We start from the raw sequence: 27,963 nt of genomic DNA on the forward strand, positions 1-27,963 counted from the left end.
CTTTCACCCCTTCCTAGATACATTTTTTGGCCTTCAACTTTTGTTTTTTTGTTTTATTTAATTTGTTTTTTCTTCAGTATATGCGGCATGCAGGAACTGAATCTCCCAGTAAGGCGTGACCCCACTAATTATTTCCAATAATCAACAATTACCGGGATCAACCGAGGATTTAAAACAAAGAGATGGTGGTCCCTATTACCTCGACAATTGATATTATGACCTTAACCTCTATAAAAGATAGTGAGAATGCGAGAATCATAGTTCTAGAGGGTACTCTCCTCCTCTAAGCGGGAGTTCTTTTCAAAACCTCTAACTTCTACGCAAAGGCAGCGGCTGGCGGCTAGGGTTAGGGTTCTCTTCACCTGGGCGGCAACGCCGAGACTAGTCTCGGGTCTCTCTCTCAATTAATATCAACGCTTTGTGTGGGGAAGTCTGATGGAGGAAATCGAAACTAGCTTCTCCAAAAGTTTAATCTTGACAGAAGACGAGGTTGATGCTATCCCGGTTGCGCGACCAAACTCAATGACAAATAGGGAAGTGCTGCAGCGTAGCCTGGTGGGGATGGTATTAACAAAGAAGCCTTACCATAGAACGGCCTTTAAACAAACCATGGTGAAGCTTTGGGATGCAATGGGGGCAGTGACTGTGACGGACTTGGGGCCTAATCTTTTCTTGTTCACCTTTGCTTTTGCGGAAGACAAGAACCAGGTGATTCTTCAGGCGCCATGGACCTTCGATAGAGCCTTAGTAATACTCGAAACCCCAAATGGCCAAATTGCACCGTCCCAGATGAAACTTAAATTTGCGGATTTTTGGGTGCAGTGCCATAATATTCCTTTTGACTTAATGACAGAGGAAATTGGCAAGATCATTGGTGATGGTATAGGACAATGCCTGGAAGTCGCAGGGGGCTTTGCGGCGCATCTGGTGGGTAGGTTTCTCCATGTTAGGGTACGACTCGATGTAACAAGACCGTTGCCTCGGGTGAAAAAGCTTCTTCTTGATGAAGGTGTGTTGGTGACAGTTGAGTTTAGATATGAACGACTTCCTTATCACTGTCATGCTTGTGGACGGATTGGACATAGCTCCAAAGCATGTGAATTCATATCAGAGGCACAGAAGTCACATCCTTCATACCAATGGGGGGATTGGTTGTTAGCAAAGGGTGAACCAGGGAAATTTAATCCGGTGGACTCTGGAAAGGGGGGCTCTGCAGAAGATGTAGTTGCGGCGGTGGAGGCTGTGGTAGAAGAGGTGACTGAAGGGGCAGTTCGCCAATCCCAGGCTAGGCGGCATGCCAGACCTATGACTAACGCCGACGGTGATGGAAGTATGGCATCGGTCTCTCTGTCGACTCTTCCGAGTATAGATGCGGACTGCTCGAGGCTAGATACACCTGCTGGGAATGTCGATGCAGGCATGAACTCGGTTCTGCTTGGGACAATCTTTGAGAACATACAGGTGGGATTAGACAAAGGAATCGCTGTGCCTCAGTCAAGTACCACACCCTCTAGTACCAGGTTGGCATCTCACATTATGGCTGACCGGGTGGAGGAGGAACGGCGTCGCTCCGCCAGAGTAGCGGCACGGGAAAAACAAGACACAAGAATGACAATGGGGGGTGGCGGAGGGTTACCAGACGCTTCACTGAATTCAGGGCTGTTGGGTGAGGCAAATGCAAAGCTGGGAAACATGGATGGGCTGGGGGCAGTACAGGAAGCAGAGGGGTCTTTGGAGAAACAAGTTACGCCTACAGGGAGCAAAATTTCAAAGTTAAGCGGGGTGCTCAAGCGTGTGTTAAAAGCCTCAGAGGGGGCATCGGGGGGGAAAAGGGAAGGCTTGATTGTTAGGCCCTCGATGCCCAAGGAAAATACCCAGGCCGCAGGCACTCCCTCTACATTGGCCTCATCTTTGGAGATTTCGGAAGTGACAAACAGAGTAAGGGGGGGGGGAAGAGAAAAATGGCGGAGGAAGAAAAGGGTGTAGTTGCGGCCAAGAAAAAAGGGCGACTCATGGATGCACTAGTTTCAGCCCCAGGGGCTAAAGTGGTGGGACCGGATGCTCCGGCCCACCACGAACAATGATACTCTTAAGTTGGAATGTCCGAGGACTCCGGCACACTCGGACATTCGACTCTCTCAAGAATCTTGTGAGAGAAAGGAGGCCGGACGTCATTTTTTTGATGGAAACAAAAATGACGGACATACAGATGGAACATTTGCATCTCAATCTTGGGATGAAAGGATCGATGTTTGTGGGTAGACGAGGCTTGTGTGGAGGCCTAATTATGCTATGGAGGCACGGATGGGAACTGAAACTTTTGTCTTACTCCACGGGGCATATTGATATGCAGTGCACACATGCAAATAGTCCTCAATTTCGTATTACAGGTTTCTATGGCAATCCTGTAGTTAGTCAAAGACGACACTCGTGGGAATTACTCAGACGTCTGAATGGAATTCAAACCAGCCCATGGCTTGTACTAGGTGATTTTAATGAAATTTTATCTCCGGAAGAGAAAATGGGGGGCCGGGATCGGCCTGAACATCAAATGCATGACTTTCGAGAGACCTTGCTTGATTGTAACCTCTCTGTTGTTCCATTTACAGGTGATCCTTTCACTTGGGAATGCCGACGTGGTGGTATAAGTTACATTAAAGAACGACTGGATCGGGCTGTGATGAATCCGGCACTGCACGAATTATTTGGGGAGTTGACGTCGCAACATATCCAATTTCCTGGATCCGATCACATCCCCATCTTGGTTCGGACATTGCCACATGCTAGTGCAACTCCACAGACCCACATAGGCCGCAGGTTCCACTTTGAACAACGTTGGTGTCGGGAGGAGGGCTGTGAAGATGTGATCAGGAGGGTATGGGTGGAAACTGTACCTGGGGGGGCTGCAGTGGTACCGGGGCTTAAGAGGTGTGCGGGTCAATTAAAATCATGGAGCTCTAAGCTTTTCAGGGGTCGGCAAGTTCAAATAAAAAAGGTTCAATCTGAACTCGAAGTCATCAAAGCGACTCCCCCACATGGCACCCATCTTATGAAGCAGCGGGACTTGGAAGCAAAATTGGAACGACTTGTGGTAGAGGATGAACTGTATTGGCGGTAACGCTCTAGGATTTCGTGGCTTCGGGAAGGTGACAGGAATACCAGATTCTTCCATGCACATGCAAAAGAACGTGGCCGCAAAAACTCCATCAATGGGCTGTTAAATGAGCAGAAGGAGTGGGTCACCGAAAATGGGGTGGTCGGCACCATGTTTTGTGACTACTTTACTGGCCTGTTTACTACCACTGGGGGTAAGAGCATGCAGCATATCCTGAGCCATGTGGAACCCAAGATCTCGGCTGCAATGAATGCCAGATTATTACATCCTTTCACACGAGAAGAAGTTGAGAAAGCCCTCTCTCAGATGTATCCCACAAAATCCCCGGGTGTGGACGGCATGCCCGCTCTCTTTTACCAACGGTATTGGCATATTGTGGGTGATAGTGTTACGGATTTCTGCCTCAAAGTATTGAACGGACACGAAAGTGTGGGGAGCGTCAATGACACCCTCATTGCGCTTATCCCCAAGATTGAGAAGCCACAGTATGTCTCGGACTTCCGACCGATCAGCCTCTGCACTGTTCTTTACAAACTTGTTGCTAAGTCTCTCGCAAACAGAATGAAAGGGGTGCTCCCAAACGTGATTTCGGAAAACCAGAGTGCCTTTGTCCCGGGCCGTCAAATTATTGACAATGTGGTTGCCGCTTTCGAAACTACCCACACAATTAAAACTCAGAGTGCTTCAGCCACACCGAAAATGGCACTTAAATTAGACATGGCTAAGGCATACGACAGGGTCGAATGGTGCTTTCTAGAGGCCATCATGCTTAAATTGGGGTTTCATGAACGATGGGTTGCTCGGATTATGGATTGCATTACTACTGTTCGGTTTTCAGTTTTGTGGAAGGGAGTTCCTCTGGGGAATATTACACCACACAGGGGCCTTCGGCAAGGCTGCCCGCTCTCCCCATACCTGTTTTTGTTGTGTGCCGAAGGCCTTAGCGCACTACTACAGGATGCAGAACGGCAAAATATGATTCGGGGTGTCAAGGTTGGCTTCTGCGCCCCATCAGTTACCCATCTTTTCTATGCAGATGATAGTCTCTTGTTCCTTGAGGCTACTACTGGGGCGGCATGGGCGATAAAGAAAATACTGAAAACCTATGAAGAAGCCTCAGGACAGCTAGTAAACTTCACTAAGTCTGCTGTATGTTTTAGTAAAAATACAGAGCATCTTATTCGCACAATAATATCCCAGGTGTTGGGTGTTCCTGTAATGCACTGTCATGAAAAATATCTGGGCTTGCCTACGGTGACAGGGAGAAGAAAATTGGATTTGTTCAATTCCTTAAAGGATCGGGTCTGGCAGCGGCTTAATGGGTGGAAGGAAAGGCTACTTTCACGGGCTGGAAAGGAAGTCTTGCTCAAAGCGGTAATACAGGCCATTCCTACTTATTATATGAGCATTTTTAGGATGTCTAAGGCAACTTGCAGGAAGATTACAGCCTTGGTATCTCGGTTTTGGTGGGGAAACAAACATAAACAGGGCACGCACTGGCTTGCGTGGGAGAAGTTGTGTGCGTCGAAGCTTGACGGGGGTCTGGGTTTCCGAGATTTGGAGAGTTTTAACAAGGCTATGTTAGCGAAGATGGGCTGGAGGCTTATCAACTCCCCACATGTTTTAGTAAGTCGGGTACTAAAAGGAAAATATTTCCCAAATGGAATTTTCTCAGAGGCAAATTTGGGGTCTAGACCCTCCTTCTTCTGGAGATCACTTATGTGGGCTAGGGATCTACTGTTGACGGGACTGAGGTGGCGGGTGGGCAATGGAGATAACATTTCGGTATATAAGGATGGCTGGCTCCCCACCCCAACTACCTTTCGGGTGCACTCTCCTCGATTATCAGCGAGTGATTTACGGGTCTGTGATCTCATCACTCCTGGAAGGCAATGGAATTACGGTCGCATCTATTCTCTTTTTTCCATATCGGAAGCAGATGTGATTGTCGGCATTCCTATTAGTCGATTGCCCCTGGAAGATACCCAGATATGACATTACTCTCGCAATGGACATTATACGGTTAGAAGTGGATATTGGGTGGCTATGGCGGGGAAGCATCGCATGGGGGGTTATGAGGGACCATCTCGGGTTTCAATGGAAGGTTTTTGGCGGGGGGTATGGCAGCTCAAGATACCGGGGAAGGTGAAAATTTTTCTGTGGCGAGGGTGTAAAGAGATCCTCCCATGCAAGGCCAATCTCTTCCGCCACAAGCTCTGCGACACTCCCATCTGCCCTTGCTGCTCCAAAAAACCTGAAACTTCCTTACATGCTATTTGGGGATGTAAGCATGCCCGTTCAATTTGGAACCATTCTTTCCTAAGTGAAGCAGTGGGATGGCCGATGGGGGGGTCTGTGATGGATTTGATTCAGTTTGCCATGCAGGTCCTCACAAAGGATGAAATGACCTTGTTTGCTTTCATATGTTGGGGAATTTGGCACTACCGGAATGATTGGGTGCACAACCAGGTGAAAGTGGATGCTGCGCTCTCATTCGATCGCCTGGCCCATTTGGCTGTGGAATATGGGGAAGCTCAAACTCAGGTGCAGGGGGCAGGCTTGGTGTCATCTAGTCTAAATACTTGGGAACATCCGCCTGCTGGAGTTTACAAAATAAATGTGGATGGGAGTACATCTGGGACGCAGCGCAAGTGTGGGCTGGGAGTGGTGATCCGCGACAATGCCGGTGCTGTTATGGTTGCAGCGGCCAAACAAGTCCCGGGCTCCTTCTCTCCTAATGCCACAGAATTAATGGCTGCTGCAATGGGGCTGACTCTAGCTTGGGATATGGGCTACCAGCATGTGATCCTAGAAATGGATGCCCAATATGCAGTAAAATGCATCATGGATGACTCTCCTTGCTTGCATGCCGACGGTGTCTTGGTGGAGGAAGCCCGCCTGCGCATGGCATCCTTTCGGGATGCCACATGCCAATTTCGACGACGGGATGCTAATAGAGTGGCTCATCAGCTAGCCCAATTTGCAAAGTCTCATGTTGGAGTGTCCTTCTGGACTGATGTAATGCCTTCTTGGCTCAATGAAGCAGTGATTACTGACTCTCAATAAATAAAAGCTATAGCTTCTTATAAAAAAAAAATGAGTGAGAATGCGAAAGAGATGGTCTGATAGAGAAATTGGGAGCATCTGGAGTAGTGTACGTACGTGGAAAGGAGAGGTTCTAGCAAGCAAGTGTGTACAAGAACGCAAGTCATTGTCCTTAAATCTTAATAGTGGGGATAGGGTTTACGTGTCAAAAAAACCTCTATAAAAGATAACATAAAAATTGAGAAATAGAAACAATCCCAAATAATAGACCCCCTTTGGTCATTTGCATTCATGATGTCTACAAGTTAATTAAAATATGATGATATAATGTACGTGATTGCGCGCATGCACAATCACATGCATTTATAATCATTTACAGCTTCAGCTTTTTCATTGTATATTATATAAAAGTAATGAATTTTTTCTTAATTTCTTGGTTTGATCTCGGGGACATGATGTTTTACTAAAATGGAAAAGGCTAGCAAAATAAATAAAAGATGGTACAATGACTCAGTTGCCATTGTGGTGCATGATCATGATGCAGAATGGTTGGCGGTGAAATTTATGTAATAGCTTGATTATTGTAAATTTAAGAAATTTGAGAAATAATTTCTACTAATCGGAGGATTTGACTCTAAAAGTAAAATTATTATATATCGATTGGAAATGAATCGCGAGACGAGTCAAACTCTTATTCTTTTAAGTTTACACTTGTTAACATCGGTCGATTGTACTGCATCAGATCACATGGTGCCTCACAGTCTCACATCTTTCTCTATCTCTCTTTCAAAATGTTGACTGCATTTTCTAACCAAAAAAAAAAGAAAATTAAATTGACTGAATTGACTGATGAGAGGTTTTGGGGGTGGGGTAGATCAGGGCATTGTGCCAGGGGCATGGTACCTGTTAACTTGACCTAACCCAACTGACCCCATTGAATTCGTAATTGCATTCTGATGAATTGATTTGCCCAAAGATCATTACAGAGACATGTAGCTTCCACTAAATCTCAGCCACGGGATCAAACTCAATCTCATCAATCATCACAGTGGTATTGGTTGAATGGTTATGACACCTGCATATATGTAGTTTCCTTCTATATAAACTCCCAATCAGCTCCCATTAAATCAGGCAACCAGCTCCCTTGAAACTCCATTTTTGTTTTTTTTCACCACACCAAGCTGACAAGCTTCCTCCCTCCTTCAATGGTTAACCTCCTTCAAGTTGTGAACGTTGTTTTGCCTCATGGTGGTGATGCCCCGAAAATATGTTTTCTGCTGATATGTTTCCATGCCAATCTCTCTCACTCCCTCAATTAGGAGGTTGGTGTGGGAACATACTTGCAGAAACATATTTTGGGATATTTATTAATATTGTGAGATTATATATGGGCTTGAGATGATTTTAAGAGATGTGCTAGTATAGAATGAGTTATGTACTGGTTACAAGGTACCTTCTCTTCTCTTTGTTTAACAACTTGTCCAACAAACATGAATCTCTCTGCTTTGAAATGTACCAATAGTCATTTTAGAAACTTACCAATTTCTTTTTATCATTATGACCTTAACCTCTATAGAAAAGATAACAAAAAAAAAAATAAAAAATTGTATCCCAATAGACCCCCTTCATCATTTGCTTAATGTCTATTGGCCTAATTAATTGGGCACTTACTTCTTGGAATTAGTGGGAGAACACATTTCTTCTCATTTATTTCCAGGAAAACAAAAGGCTAAACAAGTACATTTAACTAGCAGACAACATCAAACGCATTTATTTAAGTTCTGAGTACATAAGTACAAAGATGACATATAAAAACTTCAATTTATTTTGGAACAGAATGTGTCTGCAAAATGATCAATTTTTCTTATGAGACTAATAAATCCACATTTAGCTAACCTTCAAATAGCTCTTTGAGATTAATGTGAGACCCTGTGAGATTGGGAGTTTGGCTCCACCATACCTTGGACAGTTGCTGATAAATCCTTTCAGTTGGATGGGCAGAGTCAAAAAATACATATTCAGTAACATTGTCACACAATTGATACTCTGTCACACCTCTCTTCCCTCCACAGCTCATAACTCCTCCGTATGGACCAGAGCCACAGCATGCAGCCTTTCCTTCCTTGAAACCTTTACAACAATAATAACAAGAAGGAACATTAAATACAAATAAGAGAAACTAAAACTAAAAGTAGAACTAGAAGGTGTGATGGCTATAGTATACATACCATATTTTGAAGGATTATCAATTCTTTCAGTTAGGTAATTGTACAAATTTGCATTTGAATATTTGAATCCTTGGAGTTGTTTCTTCAGGTTTAGGAGGGCTTTAGCAAGTACTCTGTTGTGTAGTTTCACTAGTGCTGTAAGTTCTTCGACGCAGGCGCCTACATTTCCTGGTTTAAGTATTCTCATGCTTGGTAAACATCCCAGAGGCAACAGGGCTACAAACCCAAATTTCCTTCCTCCAATCTTGTATATTTCCTGAGACATCAAAATGTATATGATTACTAATTCATCAAAAATTTCGTTTCCAGTACATAATCATAATAACAAACTTGTGTGGTTTCTTTCATTTGTTATATATAGAGAAAGACAGTATATATATTACTTTGGTCACATCTGTGAGGTTGCCAATGACCATGGAAACATATTCTTCATGTGTGTGGGACTGGAACAAACTGGAGTTTGTTGTGAAAGGAGCAAAATAATCATTGTTTCCGATGCTAATTAAGTAGACAGCTTCGGACAGCAATGTGTAGGCTTCTGCATCACCTAGTTTTTGCCTCAACTGCTTCGCTGCATTCTTGAAATTACTCAGTTGGGTTTTAAGGTCTATCACCTGGAAAAAAAAAAAAAAAATCAAGCAACCATGCTAATGAAGAGAAGATACATAATTGGCAATATGAAGCTGCATGTATAACATTTTAAGATAAATCAAGGCCTATATATGCAAGGCAAGGCAGAGGGGGAAGGTTATTAGGCCCATATATGCATTTCCAAGTCTCTGTTTGGGGGCTGAGTCCACCAAAATGTTAGGTTCATGCTTTGACAGTGTCCTATCAAATTTCTTGGGGAAAATATATGTCCCAAGAAAAACATGTTTGTTATTTTCAAGTACAGATTGTGACAATATGGTCTTCCTCTAGTTGTAAGCAGACCGTGAATCTGGACCACATGTAGAGTATGCAACTTGTTTTCAAGCCTAAAATACGAATACACATGATGTACTAAGTGTTAAGAAGGATAATTTATAAGGCAGATCACATACAAATCCTTGATGAGTTTCAGCTACAGCACCAGCTCCAATAGATGCAAAGTTCACCCCATAAGTATAGTTGTTGAACCCAGGTTGTAGATATGGTGGTATAAATGGCAACTTTGCATACTCAGCTGCAGCATTAATGCAAATTTGATAGATAGTATCATCATTAATCCATAGTGTTGAAGAAAATAACAAATATTATTTACAGCATCTTATCCTTACCAATGAAATCTGGGATCAGACGGCCATCAGAAACTCTACCAGTGGGGTACCTGAAGAAGGTTTCACCATATGGCCACCAATTTGCCTGGTAAATAGTGGTAGTATTTAGGTAGTTATTGTTTCCAGCATCAAATAATGAATCACCAAAGATGAACAAGGCTGCATGTTTTTTCTGAGACCCAGAATGGTCATGGCCATGGCAGCTGCTTGGAATAAGAAGGCCTGCACAGAAAGCCAAGATATAAATTTGAAACCTTAAAGTTGCCATTTTAGTTCTGGTTCACTTTGTATTATCTTCTCCTATGTTTCATATCTATATATATAGGCCTTTGTGAATTACTTGTGGAAAACGATACCAATGTGATTTACTTGTTGAAAAAGCAGTCCATTTTATATAGTTTCTTTGAGTTATTCAGAGTTCTCACAGCGTTTTCAAACATATATACATTAATTTGACAAGTTTTGGAGAATTCAACTGGTCATTAGAAATTGATTTGATGGACGTACGATATATTCTCTTCATCCAAGTTGCTGCGCTATTCACATACGTAAGAAAAAAAACAAAACACATAGATTGTAGAATGTAAAATTGTAAACTGATACATAATTTTGCTAAGTCAAATCAAACACATCTATTTAATATGTTACTACTGTTGGAAAAATTGGGTTTAATTGCTATATTTATTTAATAATAAAATAGTACACATTAGATATAAAATTTAATGCAAACTTAAGACCACAATCAAAATAAAATAAAAGAAGAAAAAGGTTAGAAGAACCTCCAAATTTGGTCGAGGCTAGTGTTTGACACTATGTCCTCAAGACGAATTACGCCCGCCCACTAATGCTACGGTCAATCGGCGCTCGTCTCCCAGGATACAATGACCACGTTCTTGTGATAGTAGCACTTCAAATCACAAGACTCCAGCGAACCAAGATAGTGTTTGAACTCTCACTAGAAATTGACTCTATAATAAACATGGAAAGTGTACTAGAAACACTCTTAACATGGAGGAGGGTACAAGACTCAAGATATAATGACAATGACCTTGTGGCCTTTATATAGAAGACAAAGTGCCACTTAAGAAAAGTTACACTTGTTAAATTGTACCTTTTAAATTTAACGGACACAACATTTACAAACAATACATTTCTCATACATGTGGATTGGGTATGCAATGATGTCTCTTCACCAAGTGATGCAATTGGCATCTTTTAGGTATGTTATTCAAAAGAAACATACCCTTTCCTTTGAAATGAGATCATTGCAATTTTCTTATTCATATTAAATTTCATATATTAATATGAAATTTCCAACATTGAATACAAAGATGATATACCAAAGCTTCAAGCTTAATTTACTGTGAAACAACATTTATGCAGTTATCATTTCCAGCATCAAAGTGTGAATCACCAAAGATGAACAATGCCACATGCTTTTTCTGAAAATGGCCATGGCAGCTGCTTGGAATAAGAAGAAAACCTGTACAAAAAGCCAGGATACAAATTTGAAACCTTAAAGTATATGCTCTGTTTCAATTGTATTAGAGGTGTGGAACTGACACTGATGTGGATTTTACTAATCAAATCCAATGCTTTTCAAAGTTGGTGCGGTAATCACATTCGTAAAATGACTCAACTAAACAATATTCAGTCTTTGAATATTATAACCTTTACTTTTAGTAGGAAGGAAGTTGGTCATTAGATAATCCGACAACCGAACAAAACATATGATAGTTCATAAATGGCAACTCTTATGCAGCAGTGCAAATTTAACATTAAATTGTTCCATCATTAATCCGTAGTGTTGTAGAAAGTAACAAACATTATTTACAGCATCTTATACCTTCCAATGAAATCTGGTATTATAGACGACCCTCGGAAGCTCTAGGTAATTATTGTTTCCAGCATCAAATACATAGTGTAGCTAATTCAAATCAAACACATCTATTTAATATGTGAATACTTGCATACAAAGATGTTATACTAAAGCTTAAAGCTTAATTTACTGTGAAACAGAAAATGAGTCTGCAACATGCTTAATTGTTTATGAAACTAAGAAATCCACATTTTTCTAAACTTCAAATAGCTCTCTGAGATTCATGTGAGACCCTGGGACATTGCGAGTATCACTCCACCACAACTCGGACACTTGCTGGTAAACCCTTTTGGTTGGGTGGCCAGAGTCGAAAAACACATATTCGGTAACATTGTGACATAATTCATACTCTGTCACACCTCTCTTCCCTCCACAGCTCATAATTCCTCTGTATGGACCAGAGCCACAGCATGCAGCCTTTCCTTCCTTGAACCCTTTACAACATCATAATAACAAGAAGGAAAATTAAAAACAAACAAGAGAAACTAAAACTAAAAGGAGAGGGTTATATGTACCATATTTTGATGGATGGTTAATTCTTTTAGTTAGGTAATTGTAGAAATTTGCATTTGAATATTTGAATCCTTGGAGATGACTCTGCAGTTTTAGGAGGGATTTAGCAAGTAGTCTATTGTGTAGTTTCACTGGTGCTGTAAGTTCTTCGACACAGGTACCAATGTTTCCTGGTTTGAGTACTCTAGAGCCTGGTGAACAATTAATAGGCCCCAGGCTTAAAAACCCAAATTTCAGGAAGAGCACCAGCCCCAGCAGATGCAAAATTCACCCCATAAACATAGTTGTCGAACCCTGGTTGTAAATATGGTGGTATAGATGGCAACTTTGCATACTCAGCTGCCGCAATTAATAAGGGAAATTCAACAATAAATTGTGTCATATACCATCCCTAATGTTAAAGAAATGTATTACAATATTATTTGCATGAAGAAGGTCTTATTCTTACCAATGAAATCTGGGATTAGACGACCATTGGAAGGTCTACCAGTCGAGTGATTGAAGAAGGTTTGACCATATGGCCAGAAATTTGCCTGGAACCTAGTGGTAGTATTTATGTAGTTATTATTTCCAGCATCAAACAGTGAATCACCAAATATGAACAATCCAGCCCTGCATTTTGTATCAAGCCCCGAATGGCCATGGCAGCTACTTGGAATAAGAACAAGGCCTGCACAAAAAGCTGCCAGCATATAAACTTTAAACCTTAAAGTTCCCATTATTCCAGTACCTTAGCTCTGGTTTACTACTACTTTGTTTATATTTATTATATTCTCCTCTGTTTCTATTCTGTTTATAGGTGTTTGTGATTCACTTTGAGTACAAACATGACAACAGCATTTTGAAATATGTATCCATACATTTGACTGTTTCGAGAGGTTGGTTGTGGAATTGAACTGGTCATCAAAAATCCAATGGTACCTACTACCTGGCATATTCTCTTCACATACATAAATTAATTACTGAAAGCAATATTGAAGGACAAACCAGCATGCGATGTGAAATATTATAACCTTCTCTTTTTCTGATAGGACCAAATAGTATAACCTTTAGTTTGAGAGAAGAGTTGGGGTTAAATTTTTAAGTCACATATTGTTGTTAAGGGTACCGTGGCCTTCGCCTTAATTACAAGGTTTATTCTTTTCTTTTACAGAATATACAGGAAACACATACTATTTTAAGATGGGAATACTTAAATAAAACTGATTTATTCAGGAAACACTGTGTCTGCAAACTGCTTTACTAGTCCTGTACTAACATTTTGCTTCAGCTCCAGCACTTAGGAAGTTACATCTACATTTGACTAATTAAGTTCAAATAGTGCTTGACCATTGCAAGGCCATGTGACATTGGAATTTCCACTCCACATTAGCTTGGAAAATTGCTGGTTAGTTCTTTCGGTGGGATGGCCAGCATCGAAAAACACAGTCACTAGGATTGTCACATAATTCATACTCTTTCTCTGGTCCCTTTCCTCCACAGTTATTAATTGCTCTGTATGGACCAATTAATATTGATTTGGACTAGAAAGATTAATTAATATTGACCAAAACTTTAACATTAATCAAACAAGCACAGGATCAAACAGACACCTCATTCAGCAGCTTCATATATATTCAACATTTTTGGAATATAATAAAATTAAATTTGGGCAAAAGTTGGGAGCCCTCTGTCTCACACATCTATCCAGAAGCAAGTAGTCATAGAAGAGAATTTAAAATCAGACAGTCAAAGACTTCGGTGGCTTCCCTTTCTAGATGTTTAATTACCATGTACAGAAGAAATTGCATATTTTACAAACAAAATTTGAAGCTTGGGAATCAAGTAATTGTTTATCCCAACACCATACATTTGGAGTATATACATGACCAAAAAGATTACACATTATACTGAACATGTACTCATCATTGAAGAAAAATTAAAATAAATTAAACTTCCCTCTCTAGACGGTTTCCATGTAGAGAACAGACTGCATATTTTGACAAAATTGTTTTAAGCTTGGACATCAAGTATTTGTTAACCCAATATATATTAGTTCATTTGCCTCAAACGTTTGATAGCTTGCCATGTTGTCTAATGACGTGGCCTATTTTTCTCTATTTTAGTTTCCTGGTCTACACACGTGGCATATTGTAAAATGAGAAAATACTTAGGTCCGTTGACTTTAGTGAGTCTGACTCTTCAAAATGTATATCTATACCAAAACAGAGACTATAAAACAACAAGAAAACAATGAAAACCACATGAAACATTCATATATTTGTTATGTATGTGTAGAAGTGCTCTAAACCTCACTGGTTAATAAGTTAATATGAAACTAGAAGACCGGTTTTGAACACCGCCAATCATCAATGCAAGGCAATAAGACATTGGAATATCAAAATTAGCTTTGTTAGCCTCCCAATGATCTGACCCACCAGAGCTTGTATAAGTATAATGATGTACTAAACACACTCTCAAAAGGGCACACTTACATTTTTCATTAGATATACCTCACAAATTAGATTCAAAATAAAATAAAAAAAGGGAAAAAAAATCCATGACTTGGATCCTAAGGTAAAAATCATTTACTTATTGAGATAGAGGATGGTACAGGTAACATCAAATTAGAGGGTTTATTTGGATCTATCTATCGCTCCTTAATGGATGATCTATATAGTTTGATTTAATTAGCTTGAAACAATACTTTGAAATTATAAGGCGCAGTGGAATTGGGAGCTCCACTCCAGAATTGCTGCAAATTGCTCGTACACCCTTTCTGTTAGATGACCAGCGTCAAAGAAGACATGTTCAGTAACATTGTCACATAATTCATACTCTATCCCACCTCTCTTCCCTCCACAGCTTAAAATTCCTTCTATATGGACCACTCCCACAGCATGCCACATTCCCTTCTTTGAAACCTAGTTTTGACAATATCAACAATATCGAAAAACTAAAACATTGTTTTAAATATATTATTATGTATGGCTATTCATGTTATGAGTTGTAAGGGTATACTAGTAAATATACAAAACCCTGGTAAACCCTACCTCTATATAAGGATATTTATAAGATAAATGAAATAGACAGATCATATTCTCTCTGCCTCTCTTTTCCACAAACCCTATTTTTCTACATACTTTTACAACACGTTATCAGCACGAAAAGCTCTTTGGATTGTGGATCGCCAAACAAGAGAGGATCATCACTCAATTTGTTCTTCAACCAAGTAGGTTCTATAAAACAATTTTATGTTCTTGTTTTTAAACCTTGATTGATTGAAAAAAAATCTTCATGAGGTCGCGCGCGCAGCAGCGCCACCTTGCAGGAGAGCCCCCTCACGCGCGCAGCAGAGGCACAGCCCAGCAGCGCAGCCTTGCTGCCCATCAGGCCCAGCCCACGCAGGCAGCCCAAGGCCCAACTGGCCAGCAGCCCAGGCCAGCCACGTCAGCGCCACTCCTACGCTAACACATGGCGAGCCTTCTGAAACTTTGTAAAAAGGAAATTTTAATTCTTGCCATGCCTGTGGTTTGAACCCAGGACCTCTTGTGCACCACCTTGCACCTTAACCACTGTGCTGCTGATGGTTTATTGTTAGTATACAAACCATTTAATATATATACTCTAAATGTCAAAAACTTTTATTCAAACAATTTTGTGATATTTTTCTGTTCTACTTGGGTATATTTACTTTAAATTTTTGCACTAGAGTATATGTGTAAAAATTGCAGGTAATTAATGAACCAGTAGTTCATACATAAATATTGAACCTGTAGCTTCAATAATGCCATATAAAGAACCTGAAGTTTCCTTCATAAATTCATCATACATAATAAAACCAGTAGATTTTACATGTCTATACCATGTTATAGAACTTGAAGTTCTTATTTATTGTTTATGGATGTTATTGCTCAAAGCACTAATTATGATTATTTGTTCCTTTCAACCAAAGAATGTCAAATCTCAACAAGCTTGATTTTGTCGCTTTGGAAGTTTCCAGAAGAAACTATCTAAAATGGACTCAAGATGTTAAGCTTCATTTGACTGCCAAGAAGATGAGATCGACAATCAATGCAGACAATGTTGTTGCAGAGTCTCTTAAGGCAAGTACCATGATCTTCATTAGGAAGCATATGGAGGAAGCACTTCAAGTTGAGTACCTCGCTGAACAGGATCCACGAGCTCTTTAGGTTGCTTTGGAAGAGCGGTTTAACCATCAGAAGACTATTTTCTTGCCTGAAGCAAGACATGACTGGCAGAATATCCGTTTCTAGGATTTCAAATCCGTAAATGAGTATAATTCAGAAATCTGCTGGATCCGGTCACTCCTCAAATTTTTTGGGGAGGAGCTCACCGAAGCTGACCCATTGGATAAGACTTTCTCCACCTTCCCTACCTCCTGTCTGGTCCTGCAGCAACAATACAGGGAGATGAATTTTACCAAGTTCTCGGCATTGATCACTACTATGTTGCTCGCTGAAAAGAACAACTACTTATTAATGAGAAATGATCAAGCCCGACCTGTCGGTACTAAAGCAGCACCATTGCCTGAAGCTAACGCTGTTGATCATCGCGATTCAAACCGCAAAAGAGGATACCGAGGTCATGGAAAGGGCACAAAGTCCGACCGCCCGAGATATGGAAGGAAAAGTTCTCAGAGGAATGGCCCGTATGACCGAGGTCAACGCGGCCAAGGCCCATGCGGTCATGGCCCACGAAACTCGAATTCTAGTGGCCAAGGCCCACGTGGTAGGAACCGCGGTCCCTCGGTCCCAAGAACTCGAAATGAGAGGAATACTGGTCCGGCCCGTTGCCACCATAATCAAAACCAAAATCAGAATCAAAATCAGAATGATCTATGTTACCGATGTGGAGAAACTGATCACTGGTCTCGCACCAGCTGTGCATCAGCGCAAGTTGTAAATGAGTATCACACTAGTCGCGGAACTCGAGAGACCAATCTCGTTGACGAATCATTTCCTATGGATACCACCTTAGAGGTCACTGATTTCCAGACTGCTACTGGACACTTTGAGGACTAGACATTCGATGACATGGATATGATAAGCGCTTGCGCCGTATTTATTTTCTGAATAATGTTTTTCTTATTCGGATTATTTTGGTGGTTTATAACTTGGATTATTTGTTTTTGGAAAATTTGGTTATGCTCGAATATTATTTAATTCAATTAAGTTATTTTCATACATGTGATCCATTGAATAGGCATGTTTTGTGGGGAAGTTTGTTGTCTGGCTGACAGTGTTACTACGCACACCATACTCCAAGATCAGAAGTATTTTTCAAACTTATTGCCTACTCATACCTCTGTGACAACCATATCAGGCCAATCCAACCTGATAGATGGTCATGGCAAAGCCCATTTTATGTTGTCCAATGGTACTGAATTTACCATTAATGAGGCCTTATATTCTCCATGTTCCAGAAGAACGTTGTTGAGTTTTAAGGATATTCGAGCCAACAGTTATCACGTTGAAACCACTTAGGAAAATGGAGTGGAATATCTTTGCATAACCTCCAATTTGTATGGTCAAAAGCGTACATTGGAGAAATTGAAATGCCTCTCGAGCGGTCTCTATATGACCACCATTAGATCGATTGAGGCAAATCAAATAGTTAACCAGAAGTTAACCAATCTGAGCAGTTTCTTGCTATGGCATGACCGGTTGGGACACCCAGGTCAAAGCATGATGCGCCGTATCCTCAATTCATCACACGAGCATCCCCTTACTAATAAGGATCTTATGTTTAGTGACACACTATGTCAAGCATGCTCACTCAAAAAGTTGAATACTAGACCATCATATGCAAAGACTAGTAAAGACTCCACCCTTTTCCTGCAAAGGATACAAGGGGATATTTGTGGACCTATCCAACCACCATGCAGACCATTTAAATATTTCATGGTTTTGGTTGATGCATTGACAAGGTGGTCACATGTTACACTATTGTCCACAAGAAATGCTTCCTTTGCTAAACTCCTCGCCCAAATCATTAAATTGAGGGCTCACCACCCAGATTATCCCATAAAGTCCATAAGACTTAATAATGCCGGAAAGTTTACATCGAAAACTTTCGATGATTATTGCATGTCCCTTGGGATTGATGTTGAATATCCAGTTCTCCATATTCACACGCAGAATGGTCTCGTAGAAGCGTTCATTAAAAGATTACAAATGATCGCACAAACCTTGGTTATGCGCACCAAGCTTCCAATTTCTACGTGGGGCTATGCAATCTTGCATGCAGCCATGTTGGTTCGGTTGAGGCCCACTGCTACCCAACCTTACTCTGCGTTACAGCTGGTGACTGGGTACGAACCTGACGTTTCGTACTTACGCATATTTGGGTGTGCAGTTTACGTGCCAGTTGCGCCGCAACAACGTACCAAAATGGGTCCTCAACGGAGGATGGACATATATGTCGGTTATGAATCCCCATCTATTATACGTTTTTTAGAGCCCTTGACAGACGATCTTTTTACCGCCATATTTGCGGATTGTCACTTTGATGAGACAGTTTTCCCGCCGTTAGGGGGAGATAAGAACGACGTGAATTGACGTGGAATGTCCCCACTATGTCTCATCTCGATCCCCGAATCGCACAATGTGATAGTGAAGTGCGGAGAATTCTAGATCTACAGAGTGTAGCTCATAATATGTTAGAAGCTTTCTCTTATCTTGCTAAAGTGACGAGATCATATATACCTGCTGCAAATGTGCCTGCAAGGATATTTGTCCCAAAAGGACATGTCGTCCCAGATGGATGAGATACGACCATAGCGGCTAACCAGTCTTATGTCCCTGCCCAGAAGCGAGGTAGACCACTAGGTTCGAAGGACGCTTATTTCCAGAAGAGGATAAATTTGGCACAAACGAGTCCTCTTGACATCGCAATCTCAACCGATCCATCTCACGAAATAGTTCCGGATTATGGGTCCGTCCTGGAAGAGACGATGTTGGGGAACGCTCCAACATCTGAACCCACTCCTGAGAACAGAGAGATCTCTATAAATTATGCATGCTTATGTGAGCTTTGGAATTGAAACGAGATTATCATCGATGATATATTTGTATTCGCGGTAGCTATTGAATCATAACTAGCGATGACATCGAACCTCGCTTCATTGATGAATGTCAACGTCGAGACGACTGGCCAAAATAGAAAGAAACAATCCAGGTCGAATTAGATTCCTTAACAAAGAGAAAGGTGTTTGGGCCTGTCATTCCTACAACTTCCCATGTTAAACCTGAAGGATTTAAATGGGTATTTCTAAGGAAGCATAAGGAGAAAAACAAGATTGTAAGATACAAGGCTCGTCTAGTGGCGCAATGATTTTTTCAACGCCCTAGGATTTTTTCAACGCCCTAGGATTGATTACGAGGAAACGTATTCTCCCGTAATGGACGTGATAGCGTTCCGCTACCTTATCAGTTTAGTAGTTTTCGAAAAACTGAGTATGCAGCTTATCGATGTGGTCACTTCTTATCTCTATGATGATCTTGATACAGAGATATATATGAAAGTTTCCGAAGGACTTAAGATACCCGATGCAAATAGTTCCAGACCACGAAACACGCTCTCCATTCGTTTGAGGCGTTCACTTTATGAATTAAAACAATCCGGACGAATGTGGTATAACCGTCTAAGTGAGTATTTGATCGGAATGAGATATGTGAATAATGATCTATGTCCTTGCGTGTTTATTAAGAAAACAAGTTCTGGTTTTGCTATTGTAGCTGTTTATGTCGATGACATTAATCTAATTGGTACTCCTGAAGAGATCAAGAAAACCGCTAAACACCTGAAGTTGGAATTCGAGATGAAAGATCTTGGGAGAACGAACTTCTGTCTTGGCTTGGAGCTCGAGCACCACGCAGATGGAATTTTGGTACATCAATCGAATTACATCCAGAAGATGTTAAGGTGCTTTAATGAGGATAAAGCGAAGCCTTCTAGCACGCCCATGATCGTCCGTAGTCTAGATCCTAAGAAGGATTCATTTTGTCCCGCAGATGATAACGAAGAGATATTGGCACCAGAAGTCCCATATCTAAGTGCAATAGGCGCATTATTGTACTTGGATCAATGTACTAAACCATACATCTCATTCGCTGTGAACTTGTTAACTAGATATAGCTCTGCGCCAACACGCCGTCACTAGAATGGCATAAAAGACATTTTCCGATACCTTAGAGGTACGACGGATATGGGCTTATTCTATCCCTATGCATCAAGGAATGGATCGAACCCCCTCGATCCTCAGAACGATGCCCGCCTTGTTGGATATGCTGATGCAGGGTATCTATCAGACCTGCACAATACGCGTTCTCAAACTGGTTATGTCTTTACCATTGGGAATACAGCAATATCTTGGAGGTCTACGAAATAGACCCTTGTTGCTACCTCTTCGAATCATGCTGAGATTATAGCCCTTCACGAAGTAGTTCGTGAATGTATATGGCTAAGAGTAGTTTCCAAACATGTTCGAACTACGTGTGGGCTGAATTCCATCATTGATGAACCAACGATTAGCTATGAGGATAATGCCGCTTGGATCGAGCAGATGAAGACGAGTTTCATCAAAGGAGACAACACCAAGCATATTGCATCGAAGTTCTTCTTCAATCAACAGCAACAAGAGCATTAGATGATTGAAGTCAAGCAGATCCGATCTCAAGACAACCATGCAGACCTCTTCACCAAGTCACTGCCAAAGTCCATGTTCTTGATTCATGTTCGAGGTATTGGTTTGCGTAGATTGGCTGATTTACCTAGTATGTAGTCTTCAGGGGGAGTCGACATCAGAGGGAGTATCCCGAAGCATACTTGCTTGACCATCGTGTACTATTTTGTCCTTCGTCCAGAGTTATTTTTTTTCCATTGGGGTTTGTTACCTGGCAAGGTTTTAATGAGGCACATCTTGGCATGGTCACCCTATTCATACTACATCCTGAAGATGTGTTGATCTGATATATATGCATTTGCTCATCTTTTCCCTTCGACCACGGGTTTTTCCCATTGGGTTTACCGGGCAAGGTTTTGGTGTAGCAACTCTAATGCATCCTGCTCCCATAGACATACTATCTGCTTATGATCCAGAAAATATGACTTCACCTACTTTCGAGGTTCTGATGTGACTACTTCACACTCACGCGCGTTGCACTCTTTTTCCTTCGACTATGATTGTTTTTGTTCTCACGGGGTTTTTATTACTTATCAAGGTTTTAACTAGGCAACTTAGAAGCGCATAGCAGAGATAACACTAATGACATGAAATATCCAATGGGGACTGTTGTAAATATATTATTATGTGTGACTATTCCTGTAATTAGTTGTAGGGGTATACTAGTAAATATACAAAACCCTGGTAAACCCTACCTCTATATAAGGATATTTATAAGATGAATGAAATAGACATATCATATTCTCTCTGCCTCTCTTTTCCACAAACCCTGTTTTTCTACATATTTTTACAACAAACATAAGTAAAAGGATGAAATTAATTAACCATAAAAAATAATATATTGAGAAAGTATGTGTATATATACCATATATAGTAGGGTGGTTTATTCTTTGTTTGAGAAAGTCATAAGACTCGTAGAGTGAGTATCTGAAACCCTTGAGATCATTCTCTAGCTTTTGCAGGAGTTTGGGAAGTGCTTTATTGTGTAATGTTACATATGATGTAATGACTTGGCCAAAAGCACCATTTTGTTCCACATCAAGTGCTCTTCCGTATGGCATATATAGTAGCAATATAGGCCACAGGCTAATAAACCCAAAATTTCTTCCTCCTTTCTTATATATTTCCTAACACATTGAATTTTATTTAATAATTAGTACTATTCATATATCATGAAAAACTATATATATAAAATATTCTTTTTCAACTTGTATTCTGAGAATATTTGATTCACTTTGATGACTGCAGATATGTTGCCTATCACCATCCCTACAAATTCTTAGTGAGAGTTTGTATCGTAAGGGAAAACGTAGTCGTTGCTTCCGACACAGAACAAGTAAATAGCTTTTGATAGCAGAGTCTTGGCTTCTTTATCCCCTAGTTTATGCCTCAATGACTTCTTAACGCTCTTGAAATATGACACTAGCTTGAGTATGAAGGTCTATCGCCTGAAATGAAAGAGCAACTAATTCCTTTATAAAGAGATATGTTTCATGTGTGGTATATGTAACAATAATGCTAGGGATACACGTCATGGAGAAGCTAATTAGTGAACCATTAATCCCGGCCCACTTGTATGTATATAGGTAGCAAATATATATGTGTGTATACAATTTTAAATGTCTTAGCTAGAAGAAAATTAGATGGTTGAACTTAATTAAACCAAATATATATATACACATATATGACATACCAAGCGTTGGCTAGTTTCAACCAAAGCACCGGCTCCAGCGGATGCAAAGTTGACACCATATGTAAATTCATGATTGCCGGGCTGCAGATATAGTGGAATAAATGGCAACTTTGCATACTCAGCTGCAATCAAGGAGTAAAATTTCGGTTTCGAAGAAATTTTCGATGAAAATTTTGATGAAAATTTTCGCGAAAATTTCGATTTCGATAAAATTGGACAAAAACGACGAAAATTGCTATCAAAATATGGAAATTTTGAATGTAACTTGACCATATATTTATTTAACATATTATCTACTACATTGATAAAAAATATTGAAGAAATCAAATAATATAATAGATTTCATGTGATATGTGATAAATATAATGCGCGTCGGAGACAATACTGTTAAAAAAATACTTCACTAATTAATAATTACATAATAAAATTATACGAATAAATCACCAATGTGGCAACGGAAAGTAGCAAGCTTACTCAAAGGGACTTGGAAATGGTCTTCGATAGTTAAATTAAGCCGAATTGGGTTAAAATAGAACCAATCCGATGACAGCAGTGGCAACAACGGTTTATCTAAAATTTCAATTTTACAAATTATCGTAATTAGAAAACCAAACATTAAGTAAATGAAACTTCATGATAAGATGATAAATTTCTTTTTCATAATTTATGTTTACAACTAAACGAAACACTAAAATGACAAAATCAAATCCCAAATCTTTTTTTTCTTTCCAATTGCCTAAAGATTTCAAATCTCAATCTATCTTACAAAAAAAAAAAAATTCTTTCCTTTTTTTTTTCTTTCCTTTTCTTTTTTTTTCTTTTCTCTTCTTTTTTTTTTCTTTTTTTTTTCTTTTCTCTCCTTTTTTTTCCTTTCCTTTCTTTTTTTTCCCTTTTCCTTTCTTTTCTCTTCTTTTTTTTCTTTCCTTTTCCTCTTCTTCCCACGTGATGTGACTTCCTCTTTTTCTTCCTTCCTTTTCCTTCTTCTTCCCCACTGGTCTTCATCTCTTCGTCTTCTTCCATTCCAGTGGCTGCCTTCTTTTTTTTTTTTTTTTTTTTCCTCCAGCTTTTCTTTTCTTCTCCCTTCACCAATTTTTCTCCTCCCTTCATAATCTCTCTCTGCCCTCTCCCTCCTCCCTCCCTAATCTTTTCTTCCCTCTCCCTCCCCGGATCTTCTCTCCCTCCGACTACGGCTCTCCCTCTCCGATCTCGTCTCTCCCTCCGACGACGGTGTTCTACCTCCCCTCTCCCTCCGGTCTCTGCCTCCCCTCTCTCTCTCCGGTCTCTACATCGAAAATTTCGCCGAAATTTCGGCGAAATTTTTCGAAATTAATTTGGTATGGTGTTAAAATTTCCATACCCCTAAAAAATGAAATTTTACTCCTTGACTGCAATAATGGAACTAATAAGAACAATAATAATAAATAATAATTTCACATTTTTATAGAAAAACATTCATATAATTGTCAAGTATTTATATATATTGGAAAATGTTAGCAAAATGACTATAACTATACCCTTATTTTCAGTTGAGGATCTCGTTTTCACTTTGCTTCAATCAAGAACTATTATTTTTCAAGTGCTTCAATCAAGGATATTCCGTCAATTCTGTCAAAACCTCCGTTAAAATTGATCACGTGAGGCTCATGTGACCAATTTATAAGGACAAAAAAGTCTTTTCTAAAAAAAAAAAGAATTATAAAAAAAATAAAACTAAACAAATTTAAAAACAAAAATTCCCTCCATCTCCCTCCATCTCCCACCTTCGCCACCCCTTGCACCATATATGTCGACCCAACATTCCCCCCACCTAGCCCAGCCCCACCCCGCCCCACCCCTCCCCTCCCCTCTCTTTTCTCTCATATCTCTGCCTCTCTTATCCCTCTCTTTTCTCTCATATCTCTGCCTCTCTTATCTTTCTCTTTCTCTCTGCCCCCCAGCCAGCTCCCCTTCCCCGTCACAATCACCCATCCCCACCCCCTCCTCCCCCATACCATCGATATCCCTCCCCCCCTCCCCCACCCGAGAGAGAAAAAATCACACACTTAACATTTTTTATTGGCTTATTCATGCCAATACCCTCTGAAAGTAACTTTGATTTTCAATTTGCCCCTTGAAACTTCATTCCTCCCACTTTACCCCCCGAACTTTACAAAATATCATATTCCGTCAAGTCCGTTACAAGCTCTGTCAAATAAGCTGACATCGCAGTTTATTGTCCATTCCACATAAGCGTCACGTAGGCTTTTTTGACGGACTCATAGACAGACTTAACGGAATATGATATTTTGTAAAGTTTGAGGGGCAAACTTGAAGGAATGAAGTTTCAAGGGACAAATTGAAAATCGAAGTTACTTTTAGGGGGCATTGACGCGAATAAACCTTTTTTATTATACCTTCCACAAGTGAAAATCTAAATTAAAGAATAAAATTCATGACTGGGACAAAAATAATTTGCTTATTGATCTTGTACACCATGCACAGGTAACACCAAATTAAAGGTTTATTTAGATTTATTTATTGCTTATCGAATTATTGATCTATACATTTTTACTTAATTATTTTGAAACAATGCTTTGAGATTATAAGGTGCAGTGGAATTGGGAGCTCCGCTCCAGAATTGCTTGGCAAATTGCTTGTAGACTCCTTCTGTTGGATGAGCAGAGTCAAAGAAGACATATTCAGTAGCATTGTCACATAATTCATACTTTGTCACACCTCTCTTCCCTCCACAGCTTAATATTCCTCTGTATGGACCACTCCCACAACATGCCACCTTCCCTTCCTTGAAACCTTTCACAAAACAAATTAAAACATGGTCATCAGTCATTTTAGTATATCCTCTCTTGTTTTTAGATTAATTCGTACTAAAAGGATCAAATTAATCATAAAAATAATTAAGAAGATTAAGTACCATATTTAGAAGGGTGGTTTATCCTTTGTTTGAGAAACTCATAAGAGTCAAAGAGTGAGTATTTGAATCCCTTGAGCTCCTTGTCTAGCTTTTGCAGGAGTTTGGGAAGAGCTTTATTGTGTAGTTTCACATATGAAGTAATAAGTTGGCCAAAACCATGTTGTGCCTCTTCAAATACTCTTCCGAAAGGCATCCTAGCAATAGGCCATATGCTAATGAACCCAAAATTTCTTCCTCCTTTCTTATATATTTCCTAACACACCAAAATTAACATTTGATTAGTACTATTCATCATGAACAACTATATACATATATATATATGGGAAATTAATTTTTTAATTTTCCAGTACTAAGAATATATAGTTTACTTTGATGGCTGCAGTTATGTTGCCTATCACGATCCCTACAAACTCGTCGTCAGAGTAGGATCGGAGCACGCTGGAGTTGGTCTCAAAGGGGAAGACATAATCGTTGGTTCCGACATTAAACAAGTAAACAGCTCTTGATAGCAGAGTCTTGGCTTCTTCATCCCCTAATTTCTGTCTCAATGAATTCCTAACGCTCTCAAAATATGACACTTGAGTATGAAGGTCTATCACCTGAAACAAGGTGAATATCGTAGAGCAACTAATTCCTTCATAAACTATACAGACATAATTGATGTATATATACATGGTATGTGTGTGTGTGTGTGTGTGTGTGTGTAAACAATAATATTAGCAAGGTTCATATATCTAAGTTTGTGTACTAAATCTACTCATCAAATTAAATGATCTATCAGTATACATATCATTATCTTATCTGTTAAAGAAACTAATAAGTAAAGATAAGCTTTGATCATCAAATACACAATTGGAATACTGACTTTAAATTTTAGAGAAGAAAATTAATTTGGTGCAAATTAAATTATATATATATATATATATATAATATGTGACATACCAAGCCTTGGCGAGTTTCAACCAAAGCACCAGCTCCAGCAGATGCAAAGTTGACACCATATGTGAATTCATGATTACCAGGCTGTAGATAGGGTGGAATAAATGGCAACTTTGCATACTCAGCTGCAACAGTAAACATTAACTCTCAATTATATAGGTGTCCTAATAACAATAGTTTCACATTTTTATAGGAAAACATACATATAATTATATAGTTATTACTATATATCTTAATTTTACCAATAAAATCTGGTATAATTCGACCATCTGAAACTCTACCCGTTGGATACTTAAAGAAGGTTTCACCATATGGCCAATAATTTGCACTGGCAGTAGTGTTGATGTAGTTGTTATTTCCAGCATCAAATACTGAACCCCCAAAGATGAAGAGTGGTACAACATGATGTTTGTGTTTGTTCCCCAACCCAAGGCTAAGGCTTGTACACAAGGCAAACACAAAGATCTGAAGAAAGCTTGAGCTTATATTCGCCATATCTGTTATCAATATGAAATCTTAATCGCCTTAATTATTGGTCAGTTTCATCAATGGCTACTTGAACAATCAAACATCACCATTATCTATAAAATATCTAAATCAATTTTTATCTGTCGGAAATGTCAAAACAATCTAGAAATACATTTTCAACATTTTTATTTCAATTTTTTATTCAAACAGCAGCTTCATATTCAACATTTTTAAAATTATACTTTGGAAAAGCTGGACCAGCTGGTCATAGCTAGAAGAGAATATATAACCAAAATGTTAAAGCTTTGGCAGCAATTCCATTAATTTCTAGATGTTTACTTTGTAAACTTAGTAAACAAATTGCATATTTTACAAAATTATTTTGAAGCTTGGGCATCAATCAACTGCGTAGTTGTTAACCCAAGACTGATGTACCTTTGATATGTTAATATATGCATAAATGATTGGTGACATTGTACCAAATTTGATATCCCACCAACTTCATTGACTTTTGTTTAGTATACATTTTTATCAAACAATTACATATTTGACTGATTTTTTACAGATCGAAACGACCCTTAAAAATAGACTAAGAAAAACCGTCTGGCAGGGACGGACACACATTATAGGTTCGAACGGCGGAGCACGAAGCCTGCGGCCTCTGGATGGCAACACCAGCGACCCCCGAAGAGAAGAACGGTGACCCTCCACGCCAAACAACTGCTTGATGAAAGTCTTGAGGTTTGTGTCTGATTTCATCTCCGAGTTTCTTCAACTCTCTTCGATCTGCAATCACACATGCTTCGCTGCTCTTCATTGAATCTATTGGTGTTTCATGTTCTATAAACTTTGAATCTTGGTTCTCATAATTAGAATTTCTCAAATTTCTCAAATTCTTTGAAATCTGCTACATTAATTTTGGTACTAAGATGTTCATGGAATATGGGTTTTCTGTTCTATGAAAATTCTTGAGAATTTGTCTTCGTATCTTTGGTTCCTTCTTGAATGTTAGTCAATGCTTGATCAATTACTGTTTTTCTTGGTTCTTGGAACAATTGTTTTTAGCATAATTGGTTCTTTGGGTATTTGATATTGTTTGTAGAGCTGCGGCTCCTAGTTTTTATTTTTTCTGTTTGTTGCCTAATTAATTCCTCATAGAGATTCCTAATCTTAAGTGTCCTTATCAAGTAAGGGAACTCCGAAAATTAGAAAGTTTCCTAATATTAC

General features: G+C 39.5%; 2 protein-coding genes and 2 pseudogenes across 2 annotated transcripts; all 4 read right to left on the reverse strand.

Annotated features, from left to right (window-relative positions):
- Window positions 1–8,051: 8,051 nt before the first annotated feature.
- Window positions 8,052–9,933, reverse strand: LOC147287567 (GDSL esterase/lipase 1-like). Its single transcript, XM_086240928.1, has 5 exons — window positions 9,648–9,933; window positions 9,432–9,553; window positions 8,772–9,002; window positions 8,389–8,644; window positions 8,052–8,290 (listed from the first exon to the last, which is right to left on the reverse strand). The coding sequence occupies exons 1-5, from the start codon at window positions 9,913–9,915 to the stop codon at window positions 8,052–8,054; spliced, it is 1,116 nt and encodes a 371-aa protein (XP_086097054.1). The 5' UTR covers window positions 9,916–9,933.
- A 1,788-nt stretch (window positions 9,934–11,721) lies between these two features.
- LOC147287568 (GDSL esterase/lipase 2 pseudogene) lies at window positions 11,722–12,758 on the reverse strand (annotated as a pseudogene).
- A 1,946-nt stretch (window positions 12,759–14,704) lies between these two features.
- Window positions 14,705–23,438, reverse strand: LOC147287569 (GDSL esterase/lipase 3-like; annotated as a pseudogene).
- A 1,531-nt stretch (window positions 23,439–24,969) lies between these two features.
- Window positions 24,970–26,765, reverse strand: LOC147287570 (GDSL esterase/lipase 1-like). The gene is made up of 5 exons (XM_086240093.1): window positions 26,511–26,765; window positions 26,272–26,393; window positions 25,698–25,928; window positions 25,330–25,582; window positions 24,970–25,208 (listed from the first exon to the last, which is right to left on the reverse strand). Exons 1-5 carry the CDS (start codon window positions 26,761–26,763, stop codon window positions 24,970–24,972), a joined length of 1,098 nt encoding a protein of 365 aa, XP_086096219.1. The 5' UTR covers window positions 26,764–26,765.
- Between the last annotated feature and the right edge of the window lie 1,198 nt (window positions 26,766–27,963).

This window comes from Dryas octopetala, chromosome 4 (assembly GCF_963921425.1).
Source record: "Dryas octopetala chromosome 4, drDryOcto1.1, whole genome shotgun sequence".
In the NCBI taxonomy this organism is placed as follows: domain Eukaryota; kingdom Viridiplantae; phylum Streptophyta; class Magnoliopsida; order Rosales; family Rosaceae; genus Dryas; species Dryas octopetala.